The 22,291-nt window shown below is 35.9% G+C and overlaps 1 protein-coding gene across 3 annotated transcripts in view; it reads left to right on the top strand.

The window, feature by feature from the left end:
• Nucleotides 1-22,291, top strand: part of LOC149709505 (transducin beta-like protein 2) — a 50,381-nt gene that overhangs the window by 6,146 nt on the left and 21,944 nt on the right. The window contains exon 1 of one of the 3 annotated variants that reach the window (XM_089864878.1): nt 19,542-20,012. The exons of the other annotated variants lie outside the window; for them this stretch is intronic. Coding sequence (XP_089721004.1) covers nt 19,949-20,012 — 64 coding nt within the window. The 5' untranslated portion in view covers nt 19,542-19,948. Of the gene's footprint in view, nt 1-19,541; nt 20,013-22,291 lie in introns of those variants that run through there. 3 annotated transcript variants of the gene reach the window in all.

Below are 22,291 nucleotides of genomic sequence, written 5' to 3' on the forward strand. Positions count from 1 at the left end.
AGAAAAAACAACGTTCCATTACCGTTTTCCGTTGAAATAAATTATTTTACTGGTAATCAATTTCAAAAATTTACTTATCTCGGCTTTTCGACCACAATTCCATTCCCCGAAAACATTTTATCATTACATTAATTACTTTTGGGAGAGTACGTGTATGGTTTTGCGTTTTAAAAGGTTCCTAAAGACGTTACATCCCCATTCGTGACCGGCACTCTTCGCTGTGGAACATTATAATTATTCTAAAACCAATGGCGCCAAATTCAATAGGGACAGTAACATCATAGTAGTTATAACGAACAGAAAGTCAAGAGAATGGCACCGGTAATGAGCAGCAAAAAGAGAGGAAAGTTTGCTTCAAGGTAGCAGAGGGACATGGTAGTGAAAATAGTAATCTAGAATTTTGTTCGTTCAAACCTTAATATATCATGTAAAATTCAAGTAAGGAGGCGGCACTACCTAGAAAGATCTATTTTGGCAGATAACAGCGAAAAAATTATGTTCTACACACACTGGGACTATGGGAGAGTTTCTGGGCCGCAGGTCGCACATGATGAAATTTCAACTTCAGTTTACATCAATTTTCCCTGGTAACTTTTAAAAGGTTGTTGTCATGGCTAAACAGACCGCTATTACAGCTTTTTATTGTTTTCAAGGGTTTTTTGACACGTTATCTCCCAAAAGTAATTAATGTAATGATAAAATGTTTTCGGGGAATGGAATTGTGGTCGAAAAGCCGAGATAAGTAAATTTTTGAAATTGATTACCAGTAAAATAATTTATTTCAACGGAAAACGGTAATGGAACGTTGTTTTTTCTTAAGCATGCATTTAAGTTTCAATTAAAAAGAAAAATTAATATCTGATCCTTCAGACAAGTGATACCCTCAGTCTTATCGATACTTTTTAGGTCTTGATTCTAATCAAGACATTTTTGATTAATATCTGTTCCTTCGGTCTTCATTTTAATTAAGAATGTTAAGAAACTGTATTACATTTTCAAAATCTGCACTAAGCAGAAACATATATAAAGGGGACCATAACTTTAGCTCAATCAGACATTTAGTTATAATGATACTTCAAAAAAAAAAGTAAATCAATAAAAGTTTGTATTCTTATTGTAATTAACATAATACAATTTTTACCAATCATTTATTGAAACGCGATGCGCCCCCCTAAAAATTCCAGAAATAGGACCAAATTGACAATTTTACAAAATTTTTAAAAATGCTGATTTATGTCCGTTTAACATTTAGCTCAAAATTGTCATAAGCCCAATATGAAATTCGGATATCCTTAAAACTTCATAAAGACGATCCGAGATTGTCAATTTCAAACTTTTTTGCAGCATAAACTAACGTCTGTTTAATATTAAGCTTAAAACCTTAAACAATATATAGTCAGGGCTACCCTAAAAGTTCAAGCGCCCACAAGTACCCACAAGTACCTAAAAGTACCCACAAGTACCTACAAGTACCCACAAGTACCTACAAGTACCCTCAAGTACCCTCAAGTACCCACAAGTACCTACAAGTACCCACAAGTACCCACAAGTACCTACAAGTACCCACAAGTACCTACAAGTACCCACAAGTACCTACAAGAACCCACAAGTACCCACATGCACCCACAAGTACCTACAAGCACCCACAAGCACCCACAAGTACCTACAAGTACCCACAAGTACATACAAGTACCCACAAGTACCTACAAGCACCCACAAGCACCTACAAGTATCCACAAGCACCTACAAGCACCTACAAGCACCCACAAGTACCTACAAGTACCCACAAGTACCTAAAAGTACCCACAAAAACCTACAAGTACCCACAAGTACCTACAAGTATCCAAAAGTACCCACAAGTATCCACAAGTACCTACAAGTACCCACAAGTACCTACAAGTACCTGCAAGTACCCACAAGTACCTACAAGTACCCACAAAAACCTACAAGTACCTACAAGTACCCACAAGTACCCACAAGTACCTACAAGTACCCACAAAAACCTACAAGTACCTACAAGTACCCACAAGTACCCACAAGCACCCACAAGTACCCACAAGCACCCACAAGTACCCACAAGCACCCACAAGTACCTACAAGCACCCACAAGCACCCACAAGTACCTACAAGTACCCACAAGTACCAACAAGTACCCACAAGCACCCACAAGTACCTACAAGCAGCCACAAGTACCCACAAGTACCCACAAGTACCTACAAGTACCCACAAGTACCTACAAGTATCCACAAGTACCCACAAGTACCTACAAGTACCTTCAAGTACCCACAAGTACCTACAAGTGCCTACAAGAACTCACAAGTACCTACAAGTGCCTACAAGAACTCACAAGTACCCACAAGTACCTACAAGCACCCACAAGTACCTACAAGTACCCACAAGTATCACAAGTACCCACAAGTATCACAAGTACCCACAAGTACCAACAAGTACCCACAAGCACCCACAAGTACATACAAGTACCCACAAGTACCTACAAGTACCCACACGTACCTACAAGCACCCACAAGTACCTGCAAGTACCCATAAGTACCTACAAGTACCCACAAGTACCTACAAGTATCCACAAGTACCCACAAGTACCCACAAGTATCTACAAGTACCTGTAAGTACCCACAAGTACCTACAAGTACCCACAAAAACCTACAAGTACCTACAAGTACCCACAAGTACCCACAAGCACCCACAAGTACCCACAAGCACCCACAAGTACCCACAAGCACCCACAAGTACCTACAAGCACCCACAAGCACCCACAAGTACCTACAAGTACCAACAAGTACCCACAAGCACCCACAAGTACATACAAGTACCCACAAGTACCTACAAGCACCCACAAGTACCCACAAGTACCCACAAGTACCCAGAGTACCTACAAGTACCTACAAGTACCCACAAGTACCCACAAGTACCTACAAGTACCTACAAGTACCCACAAGTACCTACAAGTACCCACAAGTACCCACAAGTACCTACAAGTACCCACAAGTACCTACAAGTATCCGCAAGTACCCACAAGTACCTACAAGTACCTTCAAGTACCCACAAGTACCTACAAGTGCCTACAAGAACTCACAAGTACCCACAAGTACCTACAAGCACCCACAAGTACCTACAAGTACCCACAAGTATTACAAGTACCCACAAGTACCAACAAGTACCCACAAGTACCTACAAGTACCCACACGTACCTACAAGCACCCACAAGTACCTGCAAGTACCCATAAGTACCTACAAGAACCCACAAGTACCTGCAAGTACCCATAAGTACCTACAAGAACCCACAAGTACCTACAAGCACCCACAAGTACCTACAAGCACCCACAAGTACCCACAAGTACCTACAAGCACCCACAAGTACCTACAAGTATCCACAAGCACCTACAACCACCCACAAGTACCTACAAGCACCCACAAGTACCCACAAGAACACACAAGTACCTACAAGCACCCACAAGAACCCACAAGTACCCACAAGAACCCACAAGTACCTACAAGCACCCTCAAGAACCCACAAGTACCTACAAGTACCCACATGTACCCACAAGAACCCACATGTACCCACAAGAACCCACATGTTCCACAAGTACCTACAAGCACCCACAAGTACCTACAAGCACCCACAAGTACCCACAAGTACCTACAAGCACCCACAAGTACCTACAAGTACCCACAAGTATCACAAGTACCCACAAGTATCAACAAGTACCCACAAGCACCCACAAGTACATACAAGTACCCACAAGTACCTACAAGTACCCACACGTACCTACAAGCACCCACAAGTACCTGCAAGTACCTACAAGTACCCACAAGTACCTACAAGTATCCACAAGTACCCACAAGTACCTACAAGTACCCACAAGTATCTACAAGTACCTGCAAGTACCCACAAGTACCTACAAGTACCCACAAAAACCTACAAGTACCTACAAGTACCCACAAGTACCCACAAGCACCCACAAGTACCCACAAGCACCCACAAGTACCCACAAGCACCCACAAGTACCTACAAGCACCCACAAGCACCTACAAGTACCCACAAGCACCTACAAGTACCCACATGTACCCACAAGAACCCACATGTACCCACAAGAACCCACATGTTCCACAAGTACCTACAAGCACCCACAAGTACCTACAAGCACCCACAAGTACCCACAAGTACCTACAAGCACCCACAAGTACCCACAAGAACCCACAAGTACCCACAAGAACCCGGGCAAAGCACCTACAAGAGCTCAAACGCCATGTTTTTCTTGATAATATCCCTCTGACGAAGTGCATCACAACAAAAACGCCGTAAGTCCAACATAAAAAATTAGGGCTAAAATGCGTGTCTCTTACAGTGGTAAAACGCCGTAATTCCAATACCCAAAACAACGTAAGTCAAAGTATGTGTTAATAATGATAAAAATCAATACTTAAACTTAATTTATCTTAATGAAACTAAGAAAAGGCACATCTATGGACTGTTATCTTTCATTTAAGATGGTTCCCAAACGTAACGAATGAATAGTTTTCTTTATACACGATCGCAATTAAGGTCATTTTTCAAAAAAATCCCATGTTATCTCTATGGAACAATATAGTATCTTTCACCAAATGTCTTAATAATTTTATGGATTCTAAAACCACCCTTAACAACTTTTTTCATTATAGAATTAACTATTAGTTGGATCTCTTTGAAATTTTAACCACAAAAGTAGGGCCCAAATTTTAGTTCACTGGCAAAATTTCAAAGCGGCAAACACAATACGAAAAAAGTTACAGCCAATCAAAGAACCCTCCTTTAGCATTAGAGGGAGTATCAAGTCTTATCTAAGAGAGCGACCGCTCTCCTAGAATTTTAGTCAAATGATTGCTAAACTTAGAATATAACCCCTTCTATTCATTTATTTATTTATTTACTTGTTTAACTCACGAATCAATTGTTTTGTTGGCGTCTCTTGTTTCGGAACAAATAGTTTTCCTTTGGATCCGGAAGTTTGCGAAGTTGTTTTTTTGAATATATTTCAAAATCTATTGATATTAGCGGGTATTTTGAAAGTCGACATAATTCTATGCCATTAAAATTATTTCCATAGCGCTCCCACCCCCGCGTTTTAAAGACAGACAAATCTGAATTCCCTCAAGCGTAGATAAACACTCGACAGTTCGAGAGGGCTCAAACACTTCGTATTTAATTGAAGTTTTAAACTAAATTCAAATATTTCTGTTTAAACTATACATTAAAAATAAAGATGGAAAATTTTCAATTTTAAAACACTTATAAACCGATTGTCTTATAAATATTAGCAGAAGGGGATAATAGAGGAAGGATGACACTCTACATTCCCTTGAGGCTTTAGTTATGTAACATGCAGCACTTATTCACAGGCGAGGGAATTACCCTTTTTATTAGCGCTCCCGCTCATCAAACTAAGTTCAAATGATGTTGGGAAGACTCATGTTACAATTACGCTGGTTTGTGGTGGTACACTTTTCTAGAGGAATAGAAGTGTTATATACTTCTGGTATTAGTTAAGATGGGTTCACTCCCTTCAAACACACGGGGCAACGCCGGATACCTTCTAAATAGGTTAGGAATTCATTGGAAGTTAGTGTCCGACCCCTTGGTCACGTGTTTTAGTTGTGGTGGTGGTAGTAGGACGACCCGGTAAGAAGTGGCGCATTGTGTAAAAGTTACTAAATTTGAAATAAACAATTGAATAATTTTTTTTTTCAAAATTTCATCGCCTTATTTGTAAGCAAATTTGTTATTTTTTTTGCAAACCTTGACTTTAAAAATAGGCGAAAATTATCCTCGTTATTCAAGCGGTTAAAGAAATCCAATTATGCTTAAACTATAAAGCCTAGAAAATTAAATATATAGGCCCTATACATTTGCATATTTTAAAATTAGATTTAAATATTAAATTTGTAAAAATTATAAAATAAAAACCAGGTGTCGTTAGCAGCATTGCCATAATGGGGCTACACAAAATTTCCTCTCCCTTTCTCTAGGCTTAAACCATGGAATATCCACGCGAGTTAGTTCTTCCATGCTTAAACTCAATTCAATTATGCAGTGTTGTCAGGCCTTCTGCATGGTCAAGTACCGAGTCAAACTGAACTGCTAGCTTTTCTCATTGCAATTTCTTGACCAGTAACGGCTTGGCAACACTGTGGGAATGGCAAAAACATTATTTGGTGAAACCAGGGATAGATTTAATTTGAGAAGTAGGAATGGAGAACAGAGTAATGTGGGCGCGCGTCGAAGTCCCGGACCCGGACCCCCTTCCACGGGGCGGGAGGGGGGGTATAGCGGGTCATAGCGACAGAGGTAAAAAGGAATTGCGTATTATTTTTCGCCGTTCCCGTCAGCAACGTCGCCAAAACGTAGTTTAAGTGAGCCCCAATAAGATAATTTAAACTTTTCGTTACGTGTTGGAGAGAGGGGCTCTATACTGGGTGGTCTATGAGTCGGAATAACTGAAGTAAATACTAACCGTAAATACTCCATTCCTACTTCTAAAATTAAGTCTATCCCTGGTATAATTTTATCTTTTCCTTCAATATACTATGGTATGAAATATTGCTGCGGAAGAAACCTGGCAACGGGTTTTGCAACGATATTTAAAAATAAATACACTTTGTTAACTTTTTGTCAATGTACGCGCATACACCTTTACAGGTGTAGAACTTTGTGGTGCATTTTTAGCTTACTTATAAATTATTGGCAAGGTCAAAACGCGACAACTGGTTCCTATTCCTACGTACGTACCAAGGTAAAATAAAGGTGTAGGCATAGAAACAAGGCGCTAACATATCGAAGATCCCCAGTGTCATTCCCGGATATTTTATAATAAATAACCTTCGGATATACATGAGGTCTTTATGATAATTTATTCAAATATTATCTAGGCATATATTTTCTGATTCTGAATTTACGAGTCTAGTTAAGTTATATTCGTATTGACACCCAATAAATTTTATATTGAAAGTGACATCAAAATGCTTGTTGTTGTCGCGATGTAGGCCTAGCTACTAAACAGATTTTTCATTTCAAATGTAATTCATGAATTGAATTGGCAGTCTTTAAGTTGTTGTATCGGACGGAATTCAATGTATGCTTTTAAATGTTTGTCAGAAAATTTTGTAGGGTTTATAAATACAATAGGGTACTATCAAGAAGCGATATCAATTTATTAGGGAGAAGGTATAAGATGCCTAAGTATTCGCGCGCAAATAGTCCCAGTCCCCCCTTTCAAAATACAAGGGGGGGACGTAAAAGGAGGCCCCGGGCTATTTCGCTACATTCTCCTCAGTCGGAAAATACAAGTAATTTTCGTCATTCGCACGAGTTTTCAAGAACCAATGATATGCTGCTGGTTGTAATTTAGAGGCGGGGCGGGGATTAACTCCGGACAGGCTACGTTCGTTTGGACTGGAGATAAAGAGCTGGAAATGTGCAGACGAATTTATTCATACCTTCTCCCTAATAAACTAGATATCGCTTCTTGATGAAGTATAGAACATTTTCAACTCAAAATTGACGATTTCCCATAGAACTATTCCATCCCACTCACGTACTTCGCTCCTATAAATACCGGGCACTCTTTGGGAACAACACCCTCTGTATAATTTAAATATTTGCAATGAAATCTGATCTGTTCAAGCTTTTAAAAAGACTCTTAATTTAAGTTTGTTTTGTCTCTGGTTTTTGCGGTATCTTTAGTCGAGATACAAAAGCATTTCCGGTTTGAGCTAGATTTCGATTCGCTAATCTTACATTTAAATATTTAGGGAGCAGACGTCTCGTATTTTTGTTTTAAGTTTAAATTTAAGATAGTCTAAATATTAATCAAGGCACTCAAAGTCCAGACATCCAAAACTTACTTCTCATCTCGGCTTTCAAATTTACACTGCTTTTTTCTGTATTGAATATTTCGTTCAGTCGGTGTTTGGCCGACGCATATTGAACTTTGGAATGACAGTGTTGAGTAAAAAATTATATATGGTACCGTTATTTTAAAGGGAGGGTGAAACGGAAAATCAAGTGATTTGGTATATCAAGTAAATGCAATGCTAAATATGAGACAGGTTTAATTATGAAGTGGGTTCTGGAAAACATCTTTAAATGGTCAGGGATAACCTGGAAAAGTCAGGGATTTTTTATATAAAAATTTCGTCCGAACCCTGGATTTTCTTATCGATTCTTCTACTAATTGTAAGTCCAGTCTGCATAGTGAAACCAGGGATAGATTTAATTTTAGAAGTAGGAATGGAGTCTAACGGTTATTATTTACTTCACACCGACTCAAAGACCACCCATTATAGAGCCCCTCCCTCCAACACGTAACGAAAAGTTTAAATTATATGTTATTGGCTGCTCACTTAAACTATACGTATTGATGACGTTGCTGACGGGGACGGTGAAAAAATACGTAATTCCTCCTTACCTCTGTCGCTATGACCCTCCCGCCTCTTATTTCATCCCCCCCCTGTCCCGTGAAAGGGGGTCCGGGACTTTGACATTACTCTGTTCTCCATTCCTACTTCTAAAATTAAATCTATCCCTGATACTATACACACCCTGTCTTGTTTATAAATGATATAGGTATTATATATTATGTTTTTCAAAAATAAATATACATAAAAATAAATTCGTGCAACAAATCAAGGTTAATTATTAGAATTCCCGTAGCTTAAATACGCAAAGGGAAGTCGAACTTAATTAGTATTCATTACATTAATCGTAGATCCTTCATTTTGATAGCGCCAGTATTTTGTAATACCCAGAATTCATTTAGGGAATTTTTTTAATGTAAGGTAAATGGGATTATCTCTCAACTTGAAAAGCTCAAAGATACGTGCATTTTACATGATAATCCTTTTAATAGAATACACTAGAATTTTTTCAAAGTGCCTTCTTTATTGAAATTTTGGGAAATCCGATGAGATTTCATTTCACGGAATTTCCAAAGTTGTTATGTAGGGCTAATACTCGATTTCAAAATTTTTGGGGAATTTTATTTTGGTCCATTATATAGAGCTATTTCAGTGGGGGAAAAATTTCGTCTGCTACGAAAATTGGGCCTTCCTTTGAGTGTAGAGGGCGGCCATTTTGTGAGGGTTTCTCTATGGGCAAATAGCATGGGTGACGTAGCCATTACCCCCTCTGAAATAGCTCTATAATGGCAAGAGATAAAAAATGTTACCACTGGGTTTAATCCAAAAGTGAAATTGAAAATATTTTAATTTTGGGTTTTCGTGATATTTATTAAATTAAATAATAATTAAAATTAAAGGGAAGATGTAATGCTACCTTTAAAAAAAATGTCAAAACTTTAAGCAGTAAATCTTTCATTAATTTTATAATATAAATCTCGTAAGTTGGGGGCCATTTTACGTAATCAATTTTTAAAGAAATTAGGGAATGCGAAGGTGTCACGTGGTACGACTTGAATTGATTAAAAATTTTGTTTTTGAAACGAAACAAATTCGTACTTTTGAATTCGATTACACTTTAATTTTACATTATAAAGTTAAGTACACGAGTTACCATTAGAGCGTGCCAAGTAATTACTTAACAAATAATAAAAATCGTTGGACCAAGAAGTCGTATTGTTTAAAAATAAAACTAAAGTGCCACTTAAATTATGCCTCTGTTGCGGGTACTACTGTTTTGATCATAACTTGTGTTAGGGGGTGCATCACCCTGTATGTTTTTGGAGGAAATGATCTAAAATACATCTTTTGGTAACGGTTCATACTCCCTTTAAACAATTGCAATCCAAGTACAGTACTTGATGCTGGTAATTGAAGAATGGTTCAGTGAGCGCATCTCCGTTAAGTTTGTTATCTAAATTAAAAGACCGTTAAGGTGATCAAACCCAACTTTGATCGTCCAACTCGAGTTAACCATGCATATTTCCTTCAAATGTAGAAAAAAATAAAAATAATATTATCATAAGTTCATAAGATATGATTGTCATAAGTTTTTCACTTGTTACAAACTGGAGCTTGCCTTGAGGTGAGTGAGGTAGGTCATAGATTCGAGGTAAAGCGACATACGCCTGGTGAGGCGCTGCTGTCAAATTGGGACTTAGTAATGCAACCTAAATAGGACCTAGCAAAATTAACCACCACCGAGTGTAGGACTTCAATTCTCCCTTATCGTTCTCGAACTAGCTCGAGTTGTAAGTCTCCAGCATTACGAAATGCAGAAAGTGTCATACTTATGGAATATATCGCTTATAAACTTATGATATTATTTGATATCAATTGGGTCTCTGAGTATTTGTTTGTTAGACTATAAAGGTAGGCCTAGGCCTAGGCCTAGTTTAAATTTTCAAGTGCATTTTGTTGACATTAACCTTACGTGGGTCTAGTTACGTTTATTGAAATTGTTTTTCGCTTTTACAAGTCAAGGTTTTTTCCGAGTTTGTTTACAGTTTATCATACACGCTTGTTTTTCCCACCAAAAATTCATTTATTTTCGTGTTAATTATAAATAGTAAGTGACTAACGTGTTTTTCGAATTTGTTTTTTTTTATTGTGGCTTAATTAGAATTTTGGAAATAGCTACTTAATTAATAATTGCCAAAATTATTAATTATCTAATTATTAGGGCTATCAGACCCTACAAGGATTTCCCTAAAAGTGTTTTCAAATTGGAGCTATGACCTTTCTAAGGTTGAACGCACCTTGGGGTCAAAAATAAGGGTTTTTATTGAAACCCTATTTTCTCGCTCCCTAATTAAGTTAGGCCCACGTAATTAGCATCGTTGTGTAGAGTAGAGTTTAATTAGGGCTATCAGACCTTAAAGGATTTCTCTATAAGTATTATCAGACTATAGCTATGACCTTCCAAAACTTGGGTGCACCTTGGGGTCAGAAATCAGGTTTTTCATTCAAACCTAACTTTCTTGCTCCCTAATTAAGTTAGGTCCAATTAATTAGCATCGTTGGGTAGAGGATAATTAGGGTTATCAGACCCTTAAAGGATTTCTCTATAAGTTTTTATCAAACTATAGTTATGACCTTCCAAAGTTTGCCCGTTTAATTTACAACATTTGTGGAAATTAATAAATAAATGATGCTATTTATTATTAGTAATTTGGCGCCATGGTTCGGGGCCCTTCACCTATTGAAGCGCGATGACCCCGGCCGTAATCAGTATAGTTTTATAGATGTTGTCAGTTGGAAAATTGATTAGATAAATGAACGGAAATAGAAATTACCTTTTTATATTGAAATGCCCATAAAAAGTACCTCTCAATAATAACAACTTACTAAGTCGCACTGAAGTGTAATAATGTTATAAAGAATAAATATTAAAAAAATAAAAGTGTATGGCCCTGAACTTGAAGCAGTAATTAACAGACCTTTTGAATCGTAATTGACTTCAAAACTAAAATACCAAAACAACTTTCCGTTTTAAAGGGAAGGTGACTCGATATAATTGGATCCTTTATATTGCTTAAAGGGAGAATGAAATAGGTAGATAATAAAATAACGTTTCAAAATGCTTTTCTTAATAGGCACTGTTTAATTTTTATATTATATAAAGAGTTTCAGTGTCCCTTTGATATAAATAACTCGAGTCAGCTGTTGTTATGTTGTTGGCGGGAACTTTCTCTCAGTAATATTTCGTATCAACTGGAATATTTTCAAAGGGGAAATGAATTAGGAGCTCGCTAACCTCTAGGTTGACACGCAACGCGACGGTAACCCTTCAAACGGTAATTTAAAGGAACCAGACATTTTTACTTCAGGGTTACCAACCCGGTGCCTATTGTTTAGAATCGATTCTGAGATGCCATGAGATGACATGGCGGTTATAAACAATAAAAACAGAACCCAAGGTGTTACAGAAAGGTGTGGGATGGTTATTGTTAAACTATGGGAAATCAATCAATTTTGAGAATCGAGAATGTAGCATCTATACTTCTATGACCAGCCCATTTTGGCACCCCCAAGGGGAACAGTACACCCCTAACACAAGTTATCATGAACATTAGAGGAGTGTTTTAGTGATGACCCCCACCCTTAATTGAATCACAAGTTCATAAGATATGTTCATTCCATAAGTTTGTTTAATTAATCTCTGGTTACAAACTAGAGCTTGTAATTTTGAAGTGAGTGACGTAATAGGTCATAGATTCGGGTAAAGCGACGACTATGGTGAGGCGCTGCTGTCAAATGGGGCTTAGTAATGCAGACTACTAAATAGAACCTAAATGGAAGACCTGCATGCAAAATTAACCACCACCGAGTGTAGTCTGCAATTCGAACTAGTTATCTCGAGCTGTAAGTCTATCAGTAGCATTACGAACTTCCATAGGAAGTGTCATACTTATGGAAGGAACATATCACTTATAAATTTATGAAAATAATAGTAATTTTTCATGAAAAATTATGAAGAATTTAAGACCCTCAATTAATTCGATGAGACGATGACGTAGATTTAAATTAACCGAAGGAGGAAACTAATTTCAAAACAAGGCACGAGTTAACGAACGAAGGTGGATTTTTTTTTTTTTTATTTTGGCAATTCATAATAATGTTTTGTGGCATTACTCGGCGAGGACACAGGGAACACTTGCGTTTTAAGGCCTATACTGTTTTCGACTTTCGCGAATACTGCGAGGCTGCGATACACAAAACTCTTTCAATGCCACCAATGTTATTCGTTCTCTAACTGCATCTAATACCGCACGCGTCTCTCACTCAGTCCCTCGTTATTCAAATGTTATTAGTTAAATTTAAAGTTATTTTGAATATCGAAGAATTTTTTCTTGTGACTTGTGAAAGTGCATTATCGTGACCCGGGCCGTTTTGCTTTAAAAAAATGTTATTTTTTTGTGAATTATGACGTTATTATTTGCAATTTGTGACAATTTTAAGTCAAAATAAAATTAAATTTAAGTTTGCAAGTTTTTTTTTGAATATCGGGACATTTTTTTGTGACTTGAGAAAGTGTTTTAATTATTTTTGTGAATTATCGTGACCCGTTTTGCTTTAAATTATATATTATTTTGTGAATTATGACGGAAGGTTTTGCAATTTGTGACAATTTTTAGTAAAAAAAATATAATTAAATTAAAAAAAATTGTGACTTATAGTGCGTAAATAATGACAAATTTAATTGCGAATTTAAAAATATCTATTTAATAATGAACTTTGAACTCTAACCCACCCGGATACGAACCGTTATTTAACTTAACACCATCGTTAATCGTGATGCGAATGGATTTAAAATGATCGGTTCGGTAACCTCGAAAAGTATCGTATTTGACCTTTACTTTCCTTGCCTCGTTCTCGTGGCTTTAACGTCTTTCGATTCGCTTTTGTTAAAACACGAGGCTTCGACGTCATCATTGGGCACGTGGTTACCGCCACGTGAATTGACGATTCTTTTGTGCTTTATTGTTTTTCGCGCCATTATGTGGTGGATTCAATGCGCTGGCGTCGCCGTACCCCCTTTAGCCAATCAGACCGAACTGATCGATGACGTCAAAGATAATAATATTAAACAGTCCCGGTTAACAAAGAATGACAATAACAATAGCAGACCGCGAGAAGAATGCGAAGGTAATATCGCTATTGGAAAAGGAAGAAAAGTTAAAGGTAACTTTTAAAATCTGATCAATTTACTTACGTCAAATGTCATTGACCATACGCATAAGTAAATAATTTTCCAATAAGTTACTAAGAAGTGTTCCTACGCACAATAACCGCTACATATCCTATATTATTGCAAACATGCCAAAGAACTACTTTACGATATTGCGCATTGATACGTCATACAATTTAGTTGTAGTTGTTTCATTATTGTGGGCATAAGTATATAATAATAAGTAATAAGTTTGTTGATCTCTGGTTACAAACTGGAGCTTATCATGAAGTAAGTGACGTAGGTCATAGATTCAGGGTAAAGCGACGCCTGGTGAGACTCTGTCAAAGGCTTAATAGGAAGATGGAAGTCCTGCAAAATTAACCACCACCGAGTGTAGTCTGAAATTCTCGCTTCCGTCGTTCTCCCTCGAACTAGTTATCTCGAGCTGTAAGTCTCTCAGTAGCATTACGATCTTGTATAGGTAGTGTCATACTTATAGGGAACATATCTTATAAACTTATGTTGTGGGTGTAATTGTAATTGCAGTTTACAAAGGGACTAAATTTTAGTTTTTAATCAACTTTTCAAGGTTGTCATTGGTTATATCACTTAATAATGGCTGGGCTGTTGGCAATGTAGATGTAATTTTAATTTAATGTCTATTAAATTAGCCAATGAAAATGATCAAGGCTTTTCCGGGTTATTAGAAATATAGTGGTTGAATACGAGACAGACTGAGTAAAGTTTGTTTTTTGCTTCATGCAATCACGTTAATTACGAAATGAAATATAATTATTACACCTAATTACTTAAGATTGAGGAGGACTTAATTGCCGTTGTGTTTTTAAGGCTTCTAACATATTGTGATGAGTTGACACCTTGAAATGATATAAACGTTATACTGTCTTAGCACAATGGAAAGTAAAAATAAATATTGTAGTCATTTAGCATCTTGGAAAACATAAATTACTAATTACTTAAAACTTTATCTTGGACGGTAGAAAATTACCGTAACCTAATTAATAAGGTAATTTAAATCGTCGCTCATGAACCTATATACTAATTACTACAAAATCAGACACAGGCAACAATTAATTTTATGACTTTGGTATTTAAAATTCTTCATAAATTAGTTATTCATGAAGATATTGAGATTAAAGTAAACATACAATAGCATCAATTAAGGTCGTAAAGGGAAGATCACCCTTGCTAAAAGAAAAGAGAAAGTAAAGTACAGGGTGTTGCAAAAAGGGAGGCTAATTTAATGAAGGGTGCATCCCTTGTGGGGGCAAAATCGGCTGGTCACAGAAGTATCGAACATTTTCGACTCAAAATTGATGATTTCCTATAGAAATACCCTTTTTGCTACACCCTGTGTAATTATTTCAACCCCCCCTCCAAAGTAAAACTTTAAATGCTTAAAGTAATTGACCAGGAAGAAAGATTGTTGGGTGTGTCACCTTCCCTTTAAAATATGCGCCGCCCTCTTTCTTGACAATGAAGTTAAGTCAAAATCGGAAGTCGGGGACTTAAACCCTTTGTTTGTTATTTAAGCGTTTATGCAAATTAGGTAAGGTTTGCCCCAAATTGGGCGCTCGCTGTACGTCTGCGCGGCCCCAATTAAGAATTACGTAATGAGCGAGAATACCTACTTAAAAATTTCCAATTCCGGTTTTGTTGATGCATCTTTAATTTTATAATTGACGTGTTTTGTTCTGATCATTTTTCTTCTAAGAAATTTAAATGAAAGTGCTTTTACTTTTCGCAAGATATTTCAAATATTTTTTAGGGATTTATTGCGCAAAGGTCGTATCTTCACTACTAGATACGTGGTTTTTGCTATAAGTCATCTATAATTGAAATTAGACTGAAAATGATTTTGGTTAAAAATAAATTAAGTCTTGTAATTTAAAATTACGTAATATCAGGAATACATGGATTATTTTCTTTTACTTGGAATCTTTAAGAAGCCTTAGATTCTATACTAATTAATATCTGATTGAAGGTAATGGGAGGGGCTTAAAACTTTGTTAAACCACCGGCTCATCCTTCCTCGCGTTTCATTGGTTATTCACATTTATAGGACAACCGTATACTCATTCTTAGGCCGCAAAGAGAGCTTGTTTACATTGTGGATAGGTCGATAGCTACCATCAAAGTCGGTTAACTTAAACTTATAAGTTAAAATACATAGGCGTGACGTCATGGGTGACGATTCCTACAACCCCTCCCCTCTTATAGTTCAAACAGAAAGGCTAAAAAATGGCAAGTTAAATATTCCAAGTGGAATCAGTGTATTTCTGATTATGCAGTCACACTTAGTGAAATAGGGAATACATCCAGTTAATTGGAATAATTACGTAACCATTTTAACTCAACGTATCTTGGCATAATTTGTGTAAGGCTTAATTATTTACTGTTTAACTAATAATTAACCACGTGCTTAGGGGGAATAGGCGTGTAACCTTTCTAATACGATAGTTTAGTTTTCAAGGAGGCAGTGCATTATGGGTGTAAATTGATCATTGTTTTATTGCGCAGCTGAGGCAAGTTGCTTCAGTTGACGTTAGAAGGTTGTTATGTTATTTATATAAATACATTTGCATTTTTTTAAAAGTATGTATAAAAAAGACAATGGGAAGTCTATGACCTCGGCTTCATTCTTTCAACGGCGAATATTAATATGATGTTTTTTCCGCCGCTGCCGTCTCTAGTCTACCTTGTCACGTGATCAATAGAAAATTCCGATAATATTGTTTTCGGTTCGATCCGCGCGGTGCGACCTTATCCCAATAAATTCCGTATATAACAAGTATTTAGGTCGTCCTTTGATGACACATCCTATTTGTTTTATATAAATCCCATGGTTATTATACGTAACACAGGCGTGTCCTATCTTCTACAGGGTTCGTATGGAACCTGGATAAGTCAGGGATTTGGAAAATGGGGAGGAAAGTCAGGGCGGGGTTGCCACGGGTCAGGGAAAACCTGGAAAAGTCAGGTAATTTGATTTTAGTGGGTAAAATTTCTGGGGATAAGTCTTCATTGAAAGAGTAATGAAAGTTTCTCCTCATCCTCTCTTAACACAGAGTGAACTCTAGAGCAATCCTTAAAAATGCTCTCTAGAATTGTTTTTGTAAAGTAAATGCTCTCTAAGAAAATCTCTTGGATTGTTATTTATAGTTAAATGTTTCTTATTCATTTTGGTGCAACTTAATGTAGAGAGTTTATTTAATTATAACCACTTAAAACGTGCTGTAAACATTTAAACTTTCGGCCTAAAATGGTCAGGGAAAATCTCAGAAAAAGGTCCGGGAATTTGGTTCTGAAAATTCCGTGGCAACCCTGTTTTATTAATATAAATTGATTAAAAAGTATTTTGTCAAAGCATTTCATTATCCATTGAAATTAGTTCTTTCGCTTAATTACTCCATTTTTTGCCCTAAATGGAAAGATGCGTTATGGCGCTTTGTCAATTCTTGACTAACGCGGGAAATGAGGGTGTAATGTTTCTTCCTGGAGGAGATACGGAGCTCTTAGTCCATGGAAACGGAGTATATATTGTATTGTAGATTCTGCCTAGCGCGCCCCTTAATTTCCCGGATATTGCCGATACCCGCTTTCCTATAAACATAACAAAGACTATAATCCTAAGCAGGAATTCATAGATTTCTTCTACTTTCGTTTCGAGAATAGAAGTCCTACTTGGTGGTGGTTAATTTTGCATCAGGACTTCCATCTAAGTCCTATTTAGTCCGCATTACTAAGCCCCCTTTGACAGCAGCGCCTCACCAGGCCTCCCTCGCTTTACCCTGAATCTATGACCTACCTCATTCACTCACTTCAAAATTACAAGCTCCAGTTTGTAACCAGAGATTAACAAACTTATGGAATGAACATATCTTGTGAACTTATGGTATGGAGTAAATGGTCTCTTCAAGATTACAAGTGGAAGAAATCTACGTATTTCTTATTAAGATCGTTTTTAAATCGTTTTGGCAGTTACTTCATTTTTGAATTAAGCATTTAATGCATTGGGTATTACCGATGTATTGACTAAAGTAACACCTTATTTAGTAAATATAGTAAGATATTTGTCTTTGTGTCAGTTATGACGTTATTGAATTCAGTTAAGTTACCATATTATCGCCTTGCCACCCCAATGCCAGGAAATTCGTAAAAACCGTAACTAAAATAATTCTTATTATGGTTTTGAACTTTTACTCCGACTCTCCTCGGAGGACGCGATGAGCTAGAAAGGCAACGGCACGCTTTTACCTTTTGAAAGATTAAGATTTATCTCTTTTCTTTAATTCCTGGGTAAAGATCCCTGAAGAAATTTCCACCTTGATGGTAAAATTAACGCTTCTTGCTTGCGTAATGTAGATAGAGGTATGTCGCGCATCGATGATAATCAGGACCAAGGCAAGGCTTAAAAAACTATCTATCCATTTATTTATCTACCAGTAAATTACGTAATCCTTATTTAGGATTGCCTCCTAAGTGGCCAATCAAATCGGTCTCTAACTACTTTTCCTTTTAGTTTTAAACGTTAAAAGATTTTGGTTTTTCTTTTAGTTTTATAAAAATAACAGGCGATTCTTTGACGTCACTTCTATTTCTTGTGTTTATGAAAGTTGGGCCTTTATTTTCATCAGTTTCTTTCTATATTTTTCATCCTTTTTTCCCATATTTGTCTATTTTTCATCCTTTTTTTCCCATATTTTTCTGTTTTTCAGCCTTTTTTCCCATATTTTTCTATACTTTTAATCCTTTTTTCCCCATATTTTTCTATACTTTTAATCCTTTTTTCCCCATATTTTTCTATACTTTTAATCCTTTTTTTCCATATTTTTCTATACTTTAATCCTTTTTTCTCCCATATTTTCCTATACTTTAATCCTTTTTTCTCCCATATTTTCCTATACTTTTAATCCTTATTTTCTCCCATATTTTCCTATACTTTTAATCCTTTTTTCTCCCATATTTTCCTATACTTTTAATCATTTTTTCCCCATATTTTTCTATACTTTAATCCTTTTTTTTCCATATTTTTCTATACTTTAATCCTTTTTTCTCCCATATTTTTCTATACTTTTAATCCTTTTTTTTCCATATTTTTCTATACTTTAATCCTTTTTTCTCCCATATTTTCCTATACTTTAATCCTTTTTTCTCCCATATTTTCCTATACTTTTAATCCTTTTTTCTCCCATATTTTCCTATACTTTTAATCCTTTTTTCTCCCATATTTTCCTATACTTTTAATCCTTTTTTCTCCCATATTTTCCTATACTTTTAATCATTTTTTCCCCATATTTTCCTATACTTTTAATCATTTTTTCCCCATATTTTCCTATACTTTTAATCCTTTTTTCCCCATATTTTCCTATACTTTTAATCCATTTTTTCCCCATATTTTTCTATACTTTTAATCCTTTTTTTCCCATATTTTTCTATACTTTTAATCCTTTTTTTCCCATATTTTTCTCTACTTTTAATCCAATTTATAACAATATATTTCCTATATTTTGCACCAATATATTCCAGTATAGTTTACTATATTTCAAGAATTAATTTCCTATATTTCCGTTGAAAGAATTGCAAATTTCAGTGGTTACCCTGAAAAAAATAAGTTAATGCGACTTAAGACGTTTTTGCTGTAAAGCCGGATTACTCGGATCTTAGAAATTGTCTGATTCCATTGCGGAACGTTTTCCCTAGAAATAAATCTCTCTCTTCCAATTCCTTTCCCCCTTTTCCCGTAAAAATGACGTCACTTTGAGGGTCGGTAACTCCAAGTAGTCATCACCGGAAATTAGGGTGACGTCATATAAGCGGCTCGAGCGACTCCACGTAGCGCCCCCTATATTATATCGACGTGTCTGTAGCCGCGTGGAACTCTCAACTGGCGCTGTTGACTTGATTCTAGGCAACGAGTCACGAGGTTCCACTCAAACGTAGTAGTTGTTTTATTTATAAAGCGAGTAGCGCTGGATTCGCGGCTAAATTACGCGCCTAAACCAACGTGGATTCGGTCGCGGTGCTTTGTTTTCGTTAACGAGGTTCTGTGGCTCAGCATGGGTGTGTTATGTTTGTGGAAAACGGATTCCATGGATTTTACCAGGATTTTCAAATTAAAACCAGCTCCAGATTATTATCACTCGTTCTTTACTAAGGATTTCGTTAATAATTGTTACGACATTTGTGATTTGAAACTTGATATAAACATTTTAATGAATCACTCGTGACTTACTTCCGTGAATTTTTGAAATTGATTTAGTTTAATTGAATTTAATTTAACGGCGGTACGGTTAAATTTAAATGTCAAATATGGTGGATGTACCACCAATACCACTTTTTGAAGTGGTTATTTCTGATAGACATGGTGAGTTTAATTTTATGAATTTAATTTTACATCAATTTAAAGTTTATTTACTATGAGTAATTAAGAGTTTATAATTATTTTAATTGGATACTCGAATAGAGCTCGTTAAGAACTTTTAAATGAGACCAGTCACGTCAGAATCGGACCATAAATAAGAAAGTTATAAGCTTTTGAAAATTATTTGCAATTTGAAAAATGACGTCACGAAATATTTTGAAAATGATGAATATTTTTATTTCAAAACCACGTAACTTCTTTATTTATTAACCGATTTTGACGTTCTTTGTCTTATTTTGTAGCTCTAATTAAACTCTATTTAAACTAAACCTTAAAATTAAAATAATAATTCAATATTTAAATTAATTTGAGATTTAAATAGACTCGGCATTAAAATGATAATGAATTTATTGAACTTGAAAAAATATTCAGTTTAATATCCTGGAAAGTTCCCGCGGCGGCTAGTGGGCCATTTATTTTTAGTTCACATGTTTTTTCTTCTTCATTTTTCGTTGTGATGGTCACGTACATTTTTTTCCTCCTCAAAATATAACAGGTTCTAGTTTTTCAAAGGGAATATGACACTCAAAAATAATTCGCTGAAAATTTAAAATATATTTGAATTCTTTGTAAAGTAACTACTCAAAAATATATTAGAATTCGCTGTCTTTGTGTTATGATACGATCGAGTTGTTTCAATCGTAACTACGTTACTATTTATTTACTTTTGGCATTTCACTACGGTGAGGGGTTGGAAACTTTCCAAAATAAATAGGTGCCAAGTAGAATTGGCAACTAACTGTAAAGGAGAGGAAAAAATAGTGTTTGAAAAGGCTTAAAATGCTGACACTTTGTTAATACAAAGAAGCAGCAGTGAATGACATACTTCCTGGAAAACTGAAAACCTAATTAACATTTTTGTTTTGCATCCTTAATAATTTTGAAACTTTAACAGTTAACAAAGACCTGGGGCCAGTTTGCTTTGTTGCAGTTTTAAAAAAACTATTTTCTGTTTATTGAGGGTTTAACGCTATTTGTTCATCCGCTATGGTTTTAACAATAAGATAATGGTAGTGATTAGCCCCTTGTGTTTGAAATCGGTTGTTTACAATTGTGATGTAATGTTTCTTTATTGTTAACAATGCGACGTAGTGCTACTTAATTGTTTACAATTGCGACGTAACGCTACTTAATTGTTTACAATTGCGACGTAACGTTACTTAATTGTTTACAATTGCGACGTAACGTTACTTAATTGTTTACAATTGCGACGTAACGTTACTTAATTGTTTACAATTGCGACGTAACGCTACTTAAATATCTATGTTGGTTTTTGGGGATGTAGTAGGTACTTTAGCCTAGTGTGTTGGGTTCCCAGGTGTACTCTGTTGTTTTGACACCTTTTGAACCTGGAGTATGTACCTGTTGCGTTGTTTAGCCGCGTTTCTGGATCCATCTATACTAAAAATCCCCGGGATTTTTGTCCGGGACCCGGGTTATAACTAGGCCATCTTACCATCGCAACTACACTCGGTTATCATAGTGTAATTCTAGCTAAGCCTTTGAAGTTTTCAACCAGGAAAATGTTCTTTGTGTAGTCTATTATTAAAATAAGTTTATAAGATATGTTCCTTCCATAATTATGGCACTCGGTGGTGGTTAATTTTGCAGGACTTCCATCTTCCTATTTAGCCATCATTTCTAATCCCCATTTGACAGCGCCTCACCAGGTGTCGCTTTACCCTGAATCTATGACCTACCTCTCTCACTTCACTGTAACCAGTGACAAACTTATAGTGAACATATCTTATGAACTTATGTAGAAGCTATGCGTTCGGACTGAAATATTCTCGAGTTTCTGATTGCAAATTATTTAAACTATTTCCTACTATAACCTAGTGGGTTTTCTACTATTTCTAGCAGACATGTACAATATATAATATTAGAATACTAAATTAATAACTTAATTTTTTGAAAATTGTATTGCATTGTAGTATTATTCTACTATCATTTAGTAGGTTTCCCTCTACTATTGGGTGGAAATGAAACCACGTGTTTACAGATATTTTTAAAATTCGAATTAACTTGAGATTTCTTAGATAATTTTGAATTTCGCAAACCTCCAACCGACCAATCGCGTAATAGTTTTATTGTTCCAGTCGTTAGAGGTCATTTAGAAAATTAAATAACTATTTTTATTATAATGTTACGCGGGATACAGCTTTGTCAATATTGAAGCAGGCCTATTAATCCGAAGTTAGCAACGTAACCGATACAATATC

The sequence above is a fragment of the Phalangium opilio genome, unplaced genomic scaffold (genome assembly GCF_054372755.1).
Source record: "Phalangium opilio isolate 3A_F unplaced genomic scaffold, DU_Popi_V2 ptg000013l_1, whole genome shotgun sequence".
NCBI classification, from domain to species: Eukaryota; Metazoa; Arthropoda; class Arachnida; order Opiliones; family Phalangiidae; genus Phalangium; species Phalangium opilio.